The sequence below is a fragment of the Lepisosteus oculatus genome, chromosome 7 (assembly GCF_040954835.1).
Source record: "Lepisosteus oculatus isolate fLepOcu1 chromosome 7, fLepOcu1.hap2, whole genome shotgun sequence".
NCBI lineage: Eukaryota > Metazoa > Chordata > Actinopteri > Semionotiformes > Lepisosteidae > Lepisosteus > Lepisosteus oculatus.
The window spans coordinates 37,393,277-37,408,342 of record NC_090702.1 but is presented as its reverse complement, the minus strand read 5'-3'; the positions used below and the strand labels follow the sequence as shown (position 1 = coordinate 37,408,342).

Sequence of the window (15,066 nt, the reverse complement as noted above, 5' to 3'; positions counted from 1 at the left end):
GGTAATAGGGCTTGGGAAGTTTTTGCTGGCTCTCACAACTCTTGGTGTAAAAATGTTCTTCTAACTCCCAGTTTTAAATATATATTGGTGGAAAAAAGAAACAGCATTTTCTGGAATGAGAATACTATAGTTATAGCTGATGTACTTTCACAAAAAAATGTCAATTTGTTTTAAGCCCTCTGACCAGCGATACAGCTTGTGCAGTGAGGCATTGCAACTTGCCAATCACACGAAAGCTTGTTAGGTGCACTTTTACCCAATGAGGTCCAGGTAGAATAATGTCTGATTGGGTCCCCTTTAAAAAGGCCTTAATTTAAAGCTTAGGTCACTGCAAGAAAAAGGCCACACTAAGTCAGTTTTCTGTGCATTCCATAATGACTCAAATGTCACCAGAAGACATGTCATGTCATGTCAAGGCATGTCATGTGCCAGTGTTACCAGACACTATGGAGTAAGCCGCTCCACTGTGTCATGACTGCAGAGAAGGTTTCAGCTGATTGGCAGGACAAATGACCATCCAAGATCCAGTCGCCCTCGAGTGAGCACAAAAGGCAGGACCGAGACATCAGATTGGTCCATCTGAGAGATCGTTTCAGATCTGCCACCCGTACTGCTGCTGAAACTGCCGGCAGACACAATGCCCGCATCAGCGACAGGACAATGAGGCTTCATGCTGCTGGCCTTAGAGCAAGGTGACCTGTCAGAGGCCCTCTGCTCACACCTCCCAGACGTCACAACCTGAATTGGGCCAGAAGTGGCATCAGGTCCTCTTCACGGATGAGTCACTCTTCAGCCTGTTCCACGCAGACGGGAGGGCCAGAGTGTTCTTTTTTCCATCACTATATTTTCCCATAAACAATTATGTAAAAGAGTGGCATGTTTACACAGTGTCAGCATGGTGGCATAGTGGCAAGCACTGCTGCTTTACAGCACTGGTACCCTGGGTTCAATTCTGGAAATGGGGTGCTGTCTGCATGGGGTTTGTATGTTCCCTCCATGTTTGCCCTGGCTTCCTCCCACAGTTCAAAAACATACTGGAAAGTTATTTTGCTCCTAGAAAAAGGTGTCCCAAGGTGCGAGTATGTCTGTGTCTGTGTGTGCTCTGTAATAAACCTGCATTCTGACCATGGATTATTCCTCTATGTGACTGTTGCTTACCAAGATAGGCTCTGCCACTCCCCGGATAATGTGGTTGCAAAATGGATGGATGGAAAATAACAAAATTAAAACTGAATTCAATTAATAGAGCAGAGAGTCAGCGGCTGGCTCAGTCACATTAATTGTGGGCAAATGCAGCTGAAACTAAACTACATAGAAACTATGAATCAGAGACATATGTGAGTCATTCCACTCAGAGATCTGGACATAAAGAAAACACATCATGCACATTAAGTTATCCTTTCCTAATCAGTAGCAACCTTTGAAAGAAATGCATAAATTCATCACTGCAGGTATATGTTATTTTAGCAAATCTCCAGCTAACTCTGAAGGATTTTCAAAATTTGAAACAAAAGTTGTTTGGTATTGATTAAAGATCTTTATTTTACAGCACATCTTAAATATACAAAAACATTCCAGTCTCCAAATAAAAATGAGATAATCACGTTAAAAAAAGTTAAATCAAGGTTGAAAAGTCAGACTGGTTTGAAGAGACCATGATTAGAGAAAATAAAGTAATTGGATCCTAAACTATTCAGTGCTTTAAATGTTATTTATAGAATTCTGAATTTTTCACTGGGATGTGGGTGTGTAAGCAAAGTACTTCAGACACTTTACTTTAGTAATGGGCTGGGTTGGCACTGCTGCTTTATTTGGTGCCCTACTGGTTTCATTGTAAAAGGATAACATTTAAATTAATTTAGTCAAGCTCCGGGAATCTTCTAATAAGACTATACAAAGACATAATTGTTGGCTGTAACTGCTGAAATGGTAGAAAGGCCTGTCACTTGGTGAAGGTATCATTTCTACATGCATGTTAAATATGCAATTGTCTAGTTTGTAAAGATATGCTTATGCACTCACTAACAACCAATACATAGTAAGTATTTTCTGCTACAAATAATAAATATTTATTTCAATTACCTACAAAAGAAACACCTTAACAATGATAAACCACAGTAACTATTTAGAAAGGCCTTTAGAGTAGACATTTAAACAAGTATAATATTTTAAGGACATAACATCTGTATACTCTAGCTATCTCTGAAGGTGTAGGAAGGTGCTGAAAATGTGAAAAAAATCAAAAAGTCCTGTATAGAACAATAAACCAAAAAACATGATAGAACAAAACACAGCAATAAAGAAAACTCAATGATCTATACATCAGCTTGTTTGGCACTTTTCATTTCCTGCTGGCCTCTTTTTTAGGGAGTTGTTGTGTGTGTGAGATTTTCGTTTCAACAAGTGTGATATTGCAAATTTTAAATCGTTAAATTGCAATAGGATACTTCAAACACAATTCTAAATGGAATTGTATCCTCATTCATTTTAAAAGTGAGATTTGTGTACATTACTAACTTACCTAGGGAAAGATTTAGACATACAGTATGTGATTTAAAATCTTAAAGAGATTAAAATTATTTAAAGCTATATACAGTAGAGTCCTTATCAGGACATAATCATTCTCATGATTCTGAGAGAACAGTATGTTCATTGGTAATAAGAAGGGTGCCTTCTGTGTGGAGTGTAGTATGCCTTTGTAACCTTCTGCTATGTGTAGGCTTTGTCTGAGTGCCCTGGTTTCTTCCCATGTTCCAGACTGGCTACTGTAAGTTTCACTATGGCCCAGTGATGTGTTCAGAATCTGCTCTTGTCAATTCTTGCTTCCTTTGCTTCAGGAACAGCCTTTTGCTTCCTATAACACTCACCAATACATGAGGTTTTCAGATGCCAGCTATACAGTACATACTATAGGCAGTAAAGACGATTTAATTTTTCACATCAGCTCCCAGTGCATTTCACCTTCATTCGTTTGTTGAATTCTGTACTGTATCATATTATAATAATAATAATTCCTTACACTCACAAAGCTCTTTTCTGGACACTCCATTCTCCATTCAGAGCACTTTACAGGTAATGGGGTCTCCCCTCCACCACCACTAATGTGCAGTATCCATCTGGGTGATGCAACGGCAGACATATTGCGCCAGAAAGCTCACCAAACATCAGTTATCAGTGGGGAGGAGAAACAGAGTGATGAAGCCAATTCAGAGAATGGGGATTATTAGGAGGCCATAATTGGTAAAGGCCACTGGGAAATTTGGCCAGGATGCCAGGGTTACACCCTACTCTTTTTAAGAAACACGCTGGAATTTTTAATTTTTAAGACCCCTATAGACAGCCACAATACAAATAGCCATTTCCAGTTATTAATACATAAAATTTAAAAGAACACAGAAAATAAGAAAAACATTGAATTAAGTCCATCTGTTATGTAAGAGAAAAACACAACCAGAGTACACAAAATAATTTCAAGTTTATTACATACTGTATGCATATAATTAAGTTGAATAAGTATATGGGGTATAATCAGTAATATGCAACTCAGTTTTCCTTTAGGTTTAAAATGCTTAAGCAAGGAAAAATTTGTACATTCAATAAAATTGTCCCTTTTTACATTTTGTAGCACTAATAGTCTTACTTCAAGAATAGCATACATCTAAATAAATTTACAAAAAGTACCAGCTGTACTGTGTGAAACATTATTAATGGTACACACCGGACTTGTCCCCAGACAAATTCTGCAAAAAAAAACACAAAGGTCAGCAATAACAAATAACAGAAAATGTATACAAAGTATTTTAAAAATAGACATATACTGTATGATGAGAGGAAAGTAATAAAAACACATTATGTCTATTTTCCTGATGCGTCACGTATTCATCCAATACTTCAGAAAGTGCTAAGTCTCTTCCCCAGAAATAAAAAATGACATGAAAGGAAAAGGTCTCTGAAAAGTCCCCCAAAATAATTGTGATTGAGAAGCTTTGACAACCCAGAAACAACAAACCTGTGAGGGAGACCCCTAGACAAAAACAAAAAAAAAGTGACTGTCCCATTTTTTAGTTTAAGAAAATATTACTATACTGGAAATAAAAACAAAAGAAAAAATGTGTCTTATTAGAAAAACAAAAAAAAAATCTCAAAAAGACGTTGAAAAGACACAAGACACAAATGCTGATTAAATCTAAGGTGCTAGTATTTCCTTAGCAACCTTACTGCTATTTACATTACACTGTTCATTTGCTGCGTGTCTAAAGGATATAACACAATTCTACAAATTAAATGCTTTAGGATATAAATAATTACCTCTTGGTTCAATCAAAGGGTGTCATTCTCATTTTTTCTGCAATTTCTTGTCTCATCTCACAATGTTTCTGCAAACTTTGCACTTCAAGAGGAAGGTTCTGGTTCCAAATGTACATAACAGATTTTTCATTCTCTAAATCAGGAAAACATTAAATACATTAAAATATACTCTGGAATTTATATTAGAAGAACTATATACTGTATATACATAAATACACCTTGACAAGAAAAATACTAATACTATCCATAAAACGTAACCACAAAATGACAGACAATAGATACAGATAATAGATAAGGACATTAAGATAAAAAATTCAACTTTTTGTTGAATAAATAATGCCAAAGTAAAATTTGTGTGTGTTTTGTGTGTGTCACATTAAGTTAGATTTATCTACTTTTAGGACTTTTTGACTAGGTGAAAATCAGATATGTCTTAATATGTTAAACCACAGAATCTTAAGAGGGTGAACTTTCTTTTTCACATCAGTGTATATCACTAATAATAGTGGATTCAGTTTTGGTCACCACACAACATAAACAATACAATAGGTAACGATAATACTTAGTCTGATATCTCAGAAATGTGTCTTATAACCTGAGAAAGAGTATAAGGAATAACATCAGGGATCCAAATCTTCCTGGTTTTAGGGGATTTATTCAGGTTACAGGACTTGAATCCCTTCACTCTGAACAAGGAGATTGAGAGGAGTTTTGATCCAAGTATATGAAGTTCAAAGTGATATAGATGGGGTGAACCTAAGAGGCTACTTGACTTCTTCCGACTTAGAAATACAAACTCATTGGCAAAGAAAATCCATAGAGAATAAGGAATGCTTCTTTACACAAAGAGTTCTGGGTATTTGAAATGGGCTTCCCAGCCAATGTCTGAGGCAAAAATTGCATGATAACATTTTAAGATCATTCTACATTGAAATCTTTCTTATATCTGTATGTTCTAAACAATTAAGTTCCAAAGAAGTTTTGGTTTTCTTACCGTGTTGATACTTGAATTGTGCTGGAGATGTTTCATAAGGTCTTCCCAAAACTAACACTATGCTTCTGGGATTCATCTTATCTGTGGAAAATAAGAAAGCTTTGTTAATTTTGGCAATACTTTTGAAATATTCCATTCTAAATACATTAATAATACAAATTGGGAAAATTGGCCCTGAAATGAGTATTAGTGTGTTTGTGTCTGCATGTGCTCTATGATGGACTGCCATAGATAGTAGATGGGTTATTTCAAGGAAGAAAACGAGTCATGCATCTACAGTAAGACACTGAGATTTCCAACTTTCAGCAACAGCAAGATAAAACACCTTACTGGAAGCAATGAGAAACACCAAATCTTAGAAGTGGAGTAAAGTACAGTATTATAACTTTAGACCTTGGCAGCACATCACTCCAACACTTAGCTCTCTACATTATTTGCCTATAAGGTCACAAATTCAATATAACATCATAACTGACTTTCAAGGCTCTAAATAATCTGGCTCCATCATACTGCATAATTCTGAACTCCTTAACTATGTTTACACTTCCGTTGCCTCCGTTCAGCTGAGACTGATCCTTTGCTCACTGTACCTAGGACTAAATCTCTGACTTTTATTCCATTGTGTTATGGAATGCCCTTCCTCTGACTCTTAGAAAGACAATTTTTTTACTTTCTTCAGATCACCAAATTACCTTTTTAACCAAGGCCTTTGTCTGTTTTACCTACATTCTATCTCTATGAGCATGTATGCTCTTGTTTATTTCTTTGTCTTGTACTTTTTTAGTCTTTTTCTTTGTCACTAAGTACAGCATCATTCAGTTTTGAAAGGCATTTTATAAATAAAATATTCTTATTCTTACTCATCTGGGTCTGAAAAGACAAAATCTGAAGAACTGTCTTTGCGTTTGGGTTTTTTATCACAGAATATGAGAACAGTAATATACAGACATGTAAACAGTAGTAGAGGAAGCCATTATGCTGAATTGTGGTGAAGATAATAATTTAGATAAAATGTCTAATCACATACCAATCTGAGCTATTGCCATGCTTCTTATAGATTCACATAAGTCAGGAATCACTCTGATAGGCTGGCGTGTGGATAGGTCCACAAGAATCATATGTCCTCCCCTCGTTCCAATCCACAAAGTGATGTTTTGCTGTAGCAACAGTGTTTTCACTCTTACAGAAAACAGATCTTTAGCAGTGAATTTCTTATGAGGTCTTTTAGTTGATCCTTGTCTGACAGAAAAAAGATAACCCATTGTAAAATTTAGTGGTACATAAGACACATCATTTGAAATAAAATAAGAATACAAAACACCCACTTTTAATGATGTCCATGGAGTGTTTGTACTCCTTGTTTATAAGATGCATGAACCTACAGTAAGCAAGAAACAGATGACCTGCACTGCAATATGGAACTGATAGAACTTTGGGGGTAAGATAACAAGCCCCATTCAGAGTTTGTGCGCACAACATGATGGGAACCTTCAGACTAGATAAAAATGTGTTCAACGGGCCACATGAAAGACAAAATGATGCAGTGGTTAGCATTGGTGCCTCGCAGTGCTGGGGCCTTGGGTCCAACTCCTATAGTGCTACTGCATGCTGTTTGTACTGTATGTTCTTCTCATGTTTGTACAGATTTCCTCCTGGTTATCCAGTTTCCTCCCAGAGTCCAAAGACATGATGGGATAGGTTAATTGGTTTCTGTAAAATTGGCCCTGGTGGGAGTATGTGTGTTTGTATCTATTTGTACTCTGCAGTGGACTGACATCTAGTCCAGTTTGTATCCTGCCTTGTACTTAATACTTCCTAGGACAGGCCCTAGGCCAGTGTGACCCATCACATGATGTGATGTGGAAAAATACCGAGGATGTATATAACTCGGAATCTGTTAAAGTCCAATTGTGCACAGGTACTAGTAACTTCTTTTTATAGAAAAAAACTTCCATGTATGAAATAGGGTGACAAATGGGCTGAGGAGATGGACACTCTGGGATATTTCATAACAAACTTATAATTACTTAGTATATAGGAAAATGAAGAGACTATTCTTAACATTAAGGGTTGCAGGAGTATGGAACAAGGAATGGCTAGAAATGCCAAATAACCTCCTCTCATTTGTAACTGTTCTAATTTTCTTACTAACCGTTCTGGTCTTCTAAGAAAAGAAGTACAATTGATTCTATTATTGAATTGATTGATTCTTGAGTCCCACATGTAGTTTGTCTTTGTTGCACAGTTGTCATATTTATATAACTGTGCCGCAAAACATTACTATAAGTCGAAAGCCACAAATTATAGGTCACAAATGGTATATACAACAATAATGGGAAAGATGAAAAGCAAAAGATCAGGTTCTTACTTCAGAAAATGTGAACAGTCGATAAGTTCAGTCATCCTTTCAGTCTTCTTGTCCCATATTTCCACCACATGACTCTCCTTCTTTGTTAAGTAGATGTATTTATCAACTGCCATTCGTATTATGTTTGTTTCACTACATGATCTCTGCTGTAGCCTTAAAAATGAGACACATAAAAATTTCAAAATATAGCAGGAGAATCCCGTAATCTATAGCAATAAATATTAAATGACAAAAAACAAGAATTAAAAAAGTGAGACACATTAAATATGATAACTCACTGATAGTTTGGCTTGATGTCTATGGTTTTCCAGATATCATAATCTTTGGTCAATGACACAACTTTTGTTCCACAGCCTGCCCAGATGGTGTTTTTATCTTGTGAATATGCAGACTCACTCAAACATACTAAAGGAGTGTTGATGTTACCTATCTGCAGAATTTTCTGAGGCTTTCCATTTTCGCTCTGTAAAAAAGCATATTTAATACACCTTAGAGTATCAAGTAGTAAAAACGTATTGAAGAAGCTAGAATAACTATAACTGCTGTATACATGTACAAGGATAATACAAATTCATTGTTACAGAGGATGGGATTCTTTACGATAATATGCATGTTTTCTAATAAATGATTTTGTCACCATAAATATTTGGTATTTATCTTTTGGATTTTGCAATACTTCAGTCTGGTGACATAATTATAGCTAAACAGCTTTGGATTGGGCTGCTGTAAGACACTTCCATTTAATACAGTATATTATCAGAATGCTGACAATGGCCTAGAAATCTGTTCTTATTTTTTTAAAGTTGTATCAATTAACATATTCATTAAAACCGAAGTAATATATCCAGTAAACATTTCAGAGAGAAGCCTAACCTCATCAGATCTTAGAACCTAAGCAAGGCTCAGCCTAATCAGTACTAGGATAGGATACCTCCAAGAAAACCAGATTGCAATGTCAAGTGTTGGTCGACCAGTAGGTGGTACTCTTCCATCAGGACTATATTTAACAAACCAATGTACCAGTACTGTGACTGAGGACAGATGACTGTAGGAGGTGCCATTCTTCTAATGAGGTTAAACTAAGGTCCTGATTACTGTACCTGTATGTACATTAAAGATCCTATGGGAACATACAGGAAATTAGGGGTGTTAACCCTGGCACGCTGAATAACCTTAATTCTGGGCTTGTACAATATGCCCTTCCTAATGTTCCATTTTATTTCAGTTTGTGAAGCAGTTTCTCATGTCTTCAGCTGTTCCACTGTGCAGTGGGACTGCTAGTGCTTAATAGCACCCAGGAGGGTGCTGCACCTCATTGATGAATAAAGTGGTCTTCTCCTGTCTTTGAAAAATTCTTTGGAATTAAAAAAAACATTATACATATGCACAAAATTACTATTAGTCATATTATATTTGAATTAAAAAATGTGGGCTATTTAATTTTATTTTACTCATCCCTATTTTATATAATTTCAAACAAAGTCACCTTTATCAGACAAATGATCAGATACAGACTACTACATGTAATGCCAAAGCCATGATAACTACTGGGATATTTCTCTTAGGTATGAGGTTACCCAAAGAAACTGAACTCTAGTGTGTGTTGTAACTCATGACTTAAACATTGTTCTAGCACTTTTTTTCTGGATGTTTTTGTCAAATACTGTAACATTTCATTAACAGGAATAGCACACTATCCTGGATGTTAGTAATAACTAAAACATAAATGCATTTTATTTGCAAATGATCCACTTTGACTTTGATTAAGCATTCTAAACATTAGCAGGGAACATAAATTCCCAGTCTGACTACGTTTTGTATTTTAAATATGTTCTCATCATTTTACTGCTGTTTTACCTTGATTGCTGTGTCTTCAAAAACTGAGAGGGCTCCATCTGCTGTTCCCACTAACAGAAAATTCTTCTCTTTGCTAAATACAGAAAGTTCACAATTTGATTTTTTTAATACAGATTTTCTTCAATGCAAAATATCATAAACATAAATATAATGATTGTACAACTGTAAGAGAGAAAATGGTTGAAAGAAAAGAAACTGCTGTTATTAATCCCCTATCACTCCTTGGCTGATTACCTATGTTTTGGATAAGAGTGCAAGAACAAACAGGTGACTGCATCAGTCATGTTCTGCAGTGTGTGTTTAGATGCTGTGTCCTCTGTGTTGATGACTAGAAGTTTTCCAGACTGTGTACCAGCAACAACCCATTCATCCTTTTCCCCTGGGAAGCACACCATTGTAAGACATAACACTGGGCTGTTGTCAACATCCTTGAAGAGAAAAGGGAACAGGATTAAAAATACTGTCAATACTCTCCTTAAATTTCCTGTACAATAGAGTAATGCTGTATTTTGTCCAGAAATCTTTTAGGACATAACACATTCTGCGTTTAAAATATATAGGTTCAGAGTTGAAACTTGCAAACATTTTAAATGGCTATTTTCTATGTGACATACTGTACAGTAAATTTAATAAACATACCACTATTGATGAGTTTTAAGTGTTAAATAAATTTTTATCCAAACAGACATGACTTATAAGAAAATAACCAGAAAAAAATGAAAGAACCTTTTCTCATTAAAGATAACACATTTTCAACCTCATTAATGAGGATTTTAAAAATGAGTTTTACATTATGCATCTGTATATAAAAAATAAAACAAGTTCAAATTGGATTTGGCTTCTATTAGTTCCAGTGGTTACCACAAATATTTACCTCACTTGGATTTTCTATTTTATTCCATATTTTATTCCATTACGGTATGGAATCTTAATGTATTAAATTGGGGGGTTTTGTGTCCACTTATTGACACAGCACACTATAAAATTCTATAAATCCCCCTAAACTATAAATGTAAAACAAAATAAGTATTCACCATCTTTGCTATGACACACCTAATTACACTGTGGTCCAACCAACTCACTTTGATTTTTACATGATAACAAATAGTATACACACTGATGAAGTCAATATTTCGGTATTTCTCCGATTCAAAATAGTTCATGTTTTTTGTTCCAGGTCAACAGGCAATTAAACCAACAGAGACAAAGGAGCTACAGTATAAAGTGAGACGCTCCTTTAATTATCATTAGAAACAAAACTTCTGTTAATGTCAGGTAAAATGGGTTAATAAAGAGGTGCATCTGTTTTGACTATTTTAATTTAACTTTAACTATATATATAATAAAATTATATCTACTGATAGACAGTTAATCTGACTCAAGTCTGATGTACAAAATAAAATAAAGCACCTTTTAGGCACATTTCAAGAGAAGCCACTTCAATGGATTATTGAAAGGATGCTGATTAAACAGATTTTTAAGTTGGAATAAAGGTCAAAGTGTTTTAACTTGTACCTGAGGAACATATTTTCCGGTCTCTAAATCCAGAACTCCAACCTGGCCTGTTCTCCTGCTGCTGCCACTGCCGATCCACACTCTTGGTTTCTTAGACTGACTCGAAACCCCAAAGCATTCAGCGTTCACAGCACCAGGTATGGGGACTTCTCTCATCAAGCACAGCAGCTCCCCAGAGCTCAACCTTTCAAACACCTATAACAGAAATATGTTAGTGAGGGGGGATTGTGTTTCAGGTCAGCTTTCAGCATAAAGCACATTTATTATTATTTTTAACTGTAGATGTTTGGGGGCCAGGAAACACCTAAATACAAGTTGAGAAAACACAAAGTAACTTTATATTCTCTGTGACAATAAAACAAAAGAACTTCTGAAGAACCAATTAACTCCTGCCATGAAAAAAAGAAAACACGTAGTTTGAAATGCAGTTCTTTGTTATCACACCATAGTCTAGCTGCAGAGCTCCGCATGAAGCTCTAAAGCATGCAGGCAAAGCAGAGAAAGGATATTTACTGTACACTAAATTCAGACACTTAAACCTAAATGCTAATTTCTTGGAGCCAGCTCAAGTGATGGAAACCTTACCAAATAAGTATTTTGCATAACAAGTGGGAGCCGTGTAACAAATGTTGTTTTGGTATTAGATCTGCTGCAATGTCAATATGTACAAAAAGGGCTCTACTGATTTATCTACTGATACTGTAAGTGCCATGAAACCGAGGACTCCACCATAAAACATTATTTTCCTGACAGATATGAAAACCACAGAAGCTATGCTTGTGCAAGGATTTGTGCAAGGATTTAATAGATGCATATTTATAAATAATCAACACATTGAGAAAATAGTATTTCAGCACATAAACAATTTGAAATATTTCAGGTTTACAAATGAAACAACACATTAACAGAAAATTAAACCAATAGAGTTGGACACAGCTAAACAGTGAGAAGTGACCTTTTATTATCCTTAGAAACTAAACTTGTTAATGGCAGTATGTAAAATGGGTTGTAAAGAGGCAAAAAATGACATACTGTAGGCAAATCTGCTTTGACTTCAGGATGATAATTAGACTTCACTTAAATAAATATGGGTTTTTCTGACAATTTTCAAAATTATTCAAACACTGCATAACTTATTTAAAGTAAGGAACATAATCAGCTAAATCCCCAAATTTTAAACAGAGTTTTTAAGTTCTACCAACCAACCAATATTAATTATTTATAATGTTCACTTACTGATATTAATTTTGTCATTTTAAGTAGCTAAATGTTTCTACTTCATCATTGAAGAAATAAGTTACACTTTATGCCACCTTGAAATCTAAATCTATATAATTCTTTACATCTTTAAAAACACCTTTAGCAAGCAGTAAGAATTTAGAGGTAATGAAGGCATAAAACCACAGTTACAAATGAGAGAATACCATTCCACACTTTTTGCTCATTTAGGAACTATCAGGCTTTCAACAAAAAGTTTAGCAAGCCCCTTTGACAGTTGAATCTTATTTTGCTGGTCACAGGAGATCTTTAGCATTTTTACCTGCCTTTGTCTAACACACTTTTGAGTCCAGAAATTAGTCATGTTACTCTTTTTAAAATTCTCTTGTTTTGACCAAAACTCTCAACTCAAAATGAGGCCCAATTACTAACTTTCTTTTATTTGACCTGTGTGTATTTCACTATAAATAAAAACTGATTATTTTTTTCAGGATCTTCCTCATATTGTCTAAAAATCTAAACTAATGTGTTAACATAAACTTTAAATATTTTAAGGACTGTTTTCTATTTAGTGACAATTATTTTATACTCATAAATGAGACATGAATTTGTATGACCAAATCTCTACCTTTTTGTGCTTGTGCAGCCCCTGCTGCTAAATTTATTTGTAACCTCATCTCTCCCATGTACAGTGTGCATTACATTTTACTAATGTTATGTTTGTCAAAGTACTGTCTCTTACACTTTATTTTTGTTACTTATCCAACGAAGAGTAATATGATAGGTGGACAAGACTTGCCTTTAAAAATATGTGTCCAGTTTCATTAGAGAAAAGTGGGAAATTACTGATCTTTACTTTCTATTTCTACTACTTTACTCACAAGCACACTTTCACTCTGTGTAATGGGCCTATTATTAAGTAATCTTCCTTAATTACAATATTTTTAGTAAATTTAATAAAATATACCTATAATACATTTTTTTCTCTAAGGGGCTCTTTAGAAAACTTTCAATAAGTTCTTTATGTTTTTTACAGAATCACACCAACTATTCTGTGGATGCTTGATGCTGGACATATAGGGACTATACCACTACCAGAAAAAGAGAAAGTGCAAAAGAACTGCACACATTCTGTACAATAAAAAGGTCTTTATATGAAGGAAAAACAGAAATTTAGGCTACAATTATGTGATTTCAGTTATGTGAAAATATAAATTAGTGATAACAGAACAGAGTAGGACTTACATTTTGAGTTGTGGAATGTGGCTTTTAAAAGAGCTAAAACTGTTCCAGGTTTTAACCCAACAACTCTGGTGCTTTCAAGAAGTATATGAACAACATGCTTTGATCAATTATTTAATGACCAAACAGGCCAAATGAATGGCTTCCTCTTGTTTGCTAACTGTTTTTACATTTCTTAGAGAAACAGTGTACTGTATCTACATTTAGGGACAGTAACATTTAAGCCTTATCACAATACTGTATATGGAACATCATAAACATAAAAAATGGACATTAACAGAGGACATTAACATGAGATATCAAATATTTAAGCTGTTTATTTCATTTTCTCTGTCATATTACTGTCTGTTTCTGGATTGCAGCATGAACTATCCCTACCTGTGATGAAGTAGGCCTGTCTTCTGGATTTTCTTTTAAGCAGTGCTTCATCAAACTCTCAAACCCAGGCCATGGAGAACAGTTGTAGTGTTTCACCGGATCTAAAGCATAAAAAGAACTGATGTTTCTTCTTTTTGTTTCTGAATCAAGCATTTTAAATCTTTTAGATTTTGTTTTCATTTTTGGGCAAGAGCATTTCATCAATGATACTGAGTCCTCCAGCTCTTAAAATAATGTAAAAATAATGCAGAGTTTCACCAATAACAGAGAGAACAAGTCTTTTTTTTCATTTTCAGTTTCTGTAAATTACCTGGCAGTTTTCCTTGCACAGCTATCTCATCAAATTCACTGGGAAACTTCATCCCATCTGTGATACGCTCACCACCAGTTAGAAGGTCATAAAGAAGCAGACCAAAGGAATAGATATCAGCCTGTTGATTGTAGATTACATTTCCTCGAGCAACTTCAGGGGCTCGAAATCCTAAAAATCAACAGAAGCCATTAAAGATTAAATGTGCAATGTATTGAGGGACAGATGACCTCACTTGGTCTTTCAATACCACCTCCCTAGCCAAGAAACCACAGCAGCGTCTCTATTTCTTGTGGTCACCGAGAAGGGCAAACCTTCCCCCAACCACTTACTACAGAAGCACCACTGAGAGGACCTTGGCCGGGTGTACAGTATCACTGTTTGGTTTGGGAATTGCAACGCTTCAGACCGGATGAATTGTGGAAACAGCTAAAACGATCATTGGAGCCTCTTTCCCTTCCATTTCCGTCACCTATCATAAACGCTGCTTACACAGGGCCTCCAGTATAGTAGATGACCCCTGCCACCCCTCCCCTAAACTCTTTGTCCTCCTACTATCTGGGAAAAGATATGGCAGTGTACGGGCTAGCTCCACCAGACTACTGTATGTAACTGCTTCTTCCTGCAGGCTGTCAGGCTCCTCAACACCCTGAAATCTACTTGCACCCGCCCCAATTCCAGAAACAGGGTTTAAATCTCCCCAGTGTGTTGTGTATGTTGTATTATGTATTTACCTTGTAATTTTCACCATCTGCACTTTGCACTCTGTGTCTCCTGTCTACAATGTCTATGCCAGTGTCCTGTCTGTATTTGCACCGTGGCCAAGGAGGAACGATATTTCGTTCCACTGTATACTTGTACATGGCTGGAATGACA

At 35.6% G+C, this 15,066-nt stretch overlaps 1 protein-coding gene across 3 annotated transcripts in view; it reads right to left on the bottom strand.

Annotated features, from left to right (window-relative positions):
* Positions 1–1,514: 1,514 nt before the first annotated feature.
* Positions 1,515–15,066, bottom strand: part of lrrk2 (leucine-rich repeat kinase 2) — a 53,895-nt gene continuing 40,343 nt past the window's right edge. For 2 of the 3 annotated variants that reach the window (XM_069192468.1, XM_069192469.1), the window contains exons 42-52: positions 14,191–14,361; positions 13,881–13,981; positions 11,043–11,237; positions 9,762–9,955; positions 9,528–9,600; positions 7,949–8,133; positions 7,671–7,823; positions 6,330–6,541; positions 5,303–5,383; positions 4,309–4,441; positions 1,515–3,740 (exon numbers count right to left, since the gene is read on the bottom strand). In XM_069192468.1, coding sequence (XP_069048569.1) covers positions 4,317–4,441; positions 5,303–5,383; positions 6,330–6,541; positions 7,671–7,823; positions 7,949–8,133; positions 9,528–9,600; positions 9,762–9,955; positions 11,043–11,237; positions 13,881–13,981; positions 14,191–14,361 — 1,490 coding nt within the window. In that variant the 3' untranslated portion in view covers positions 1,515–3,740; positions 4,309–4,316. The other variant, XM_069192470.1, reaches the window with a different exon arrangement.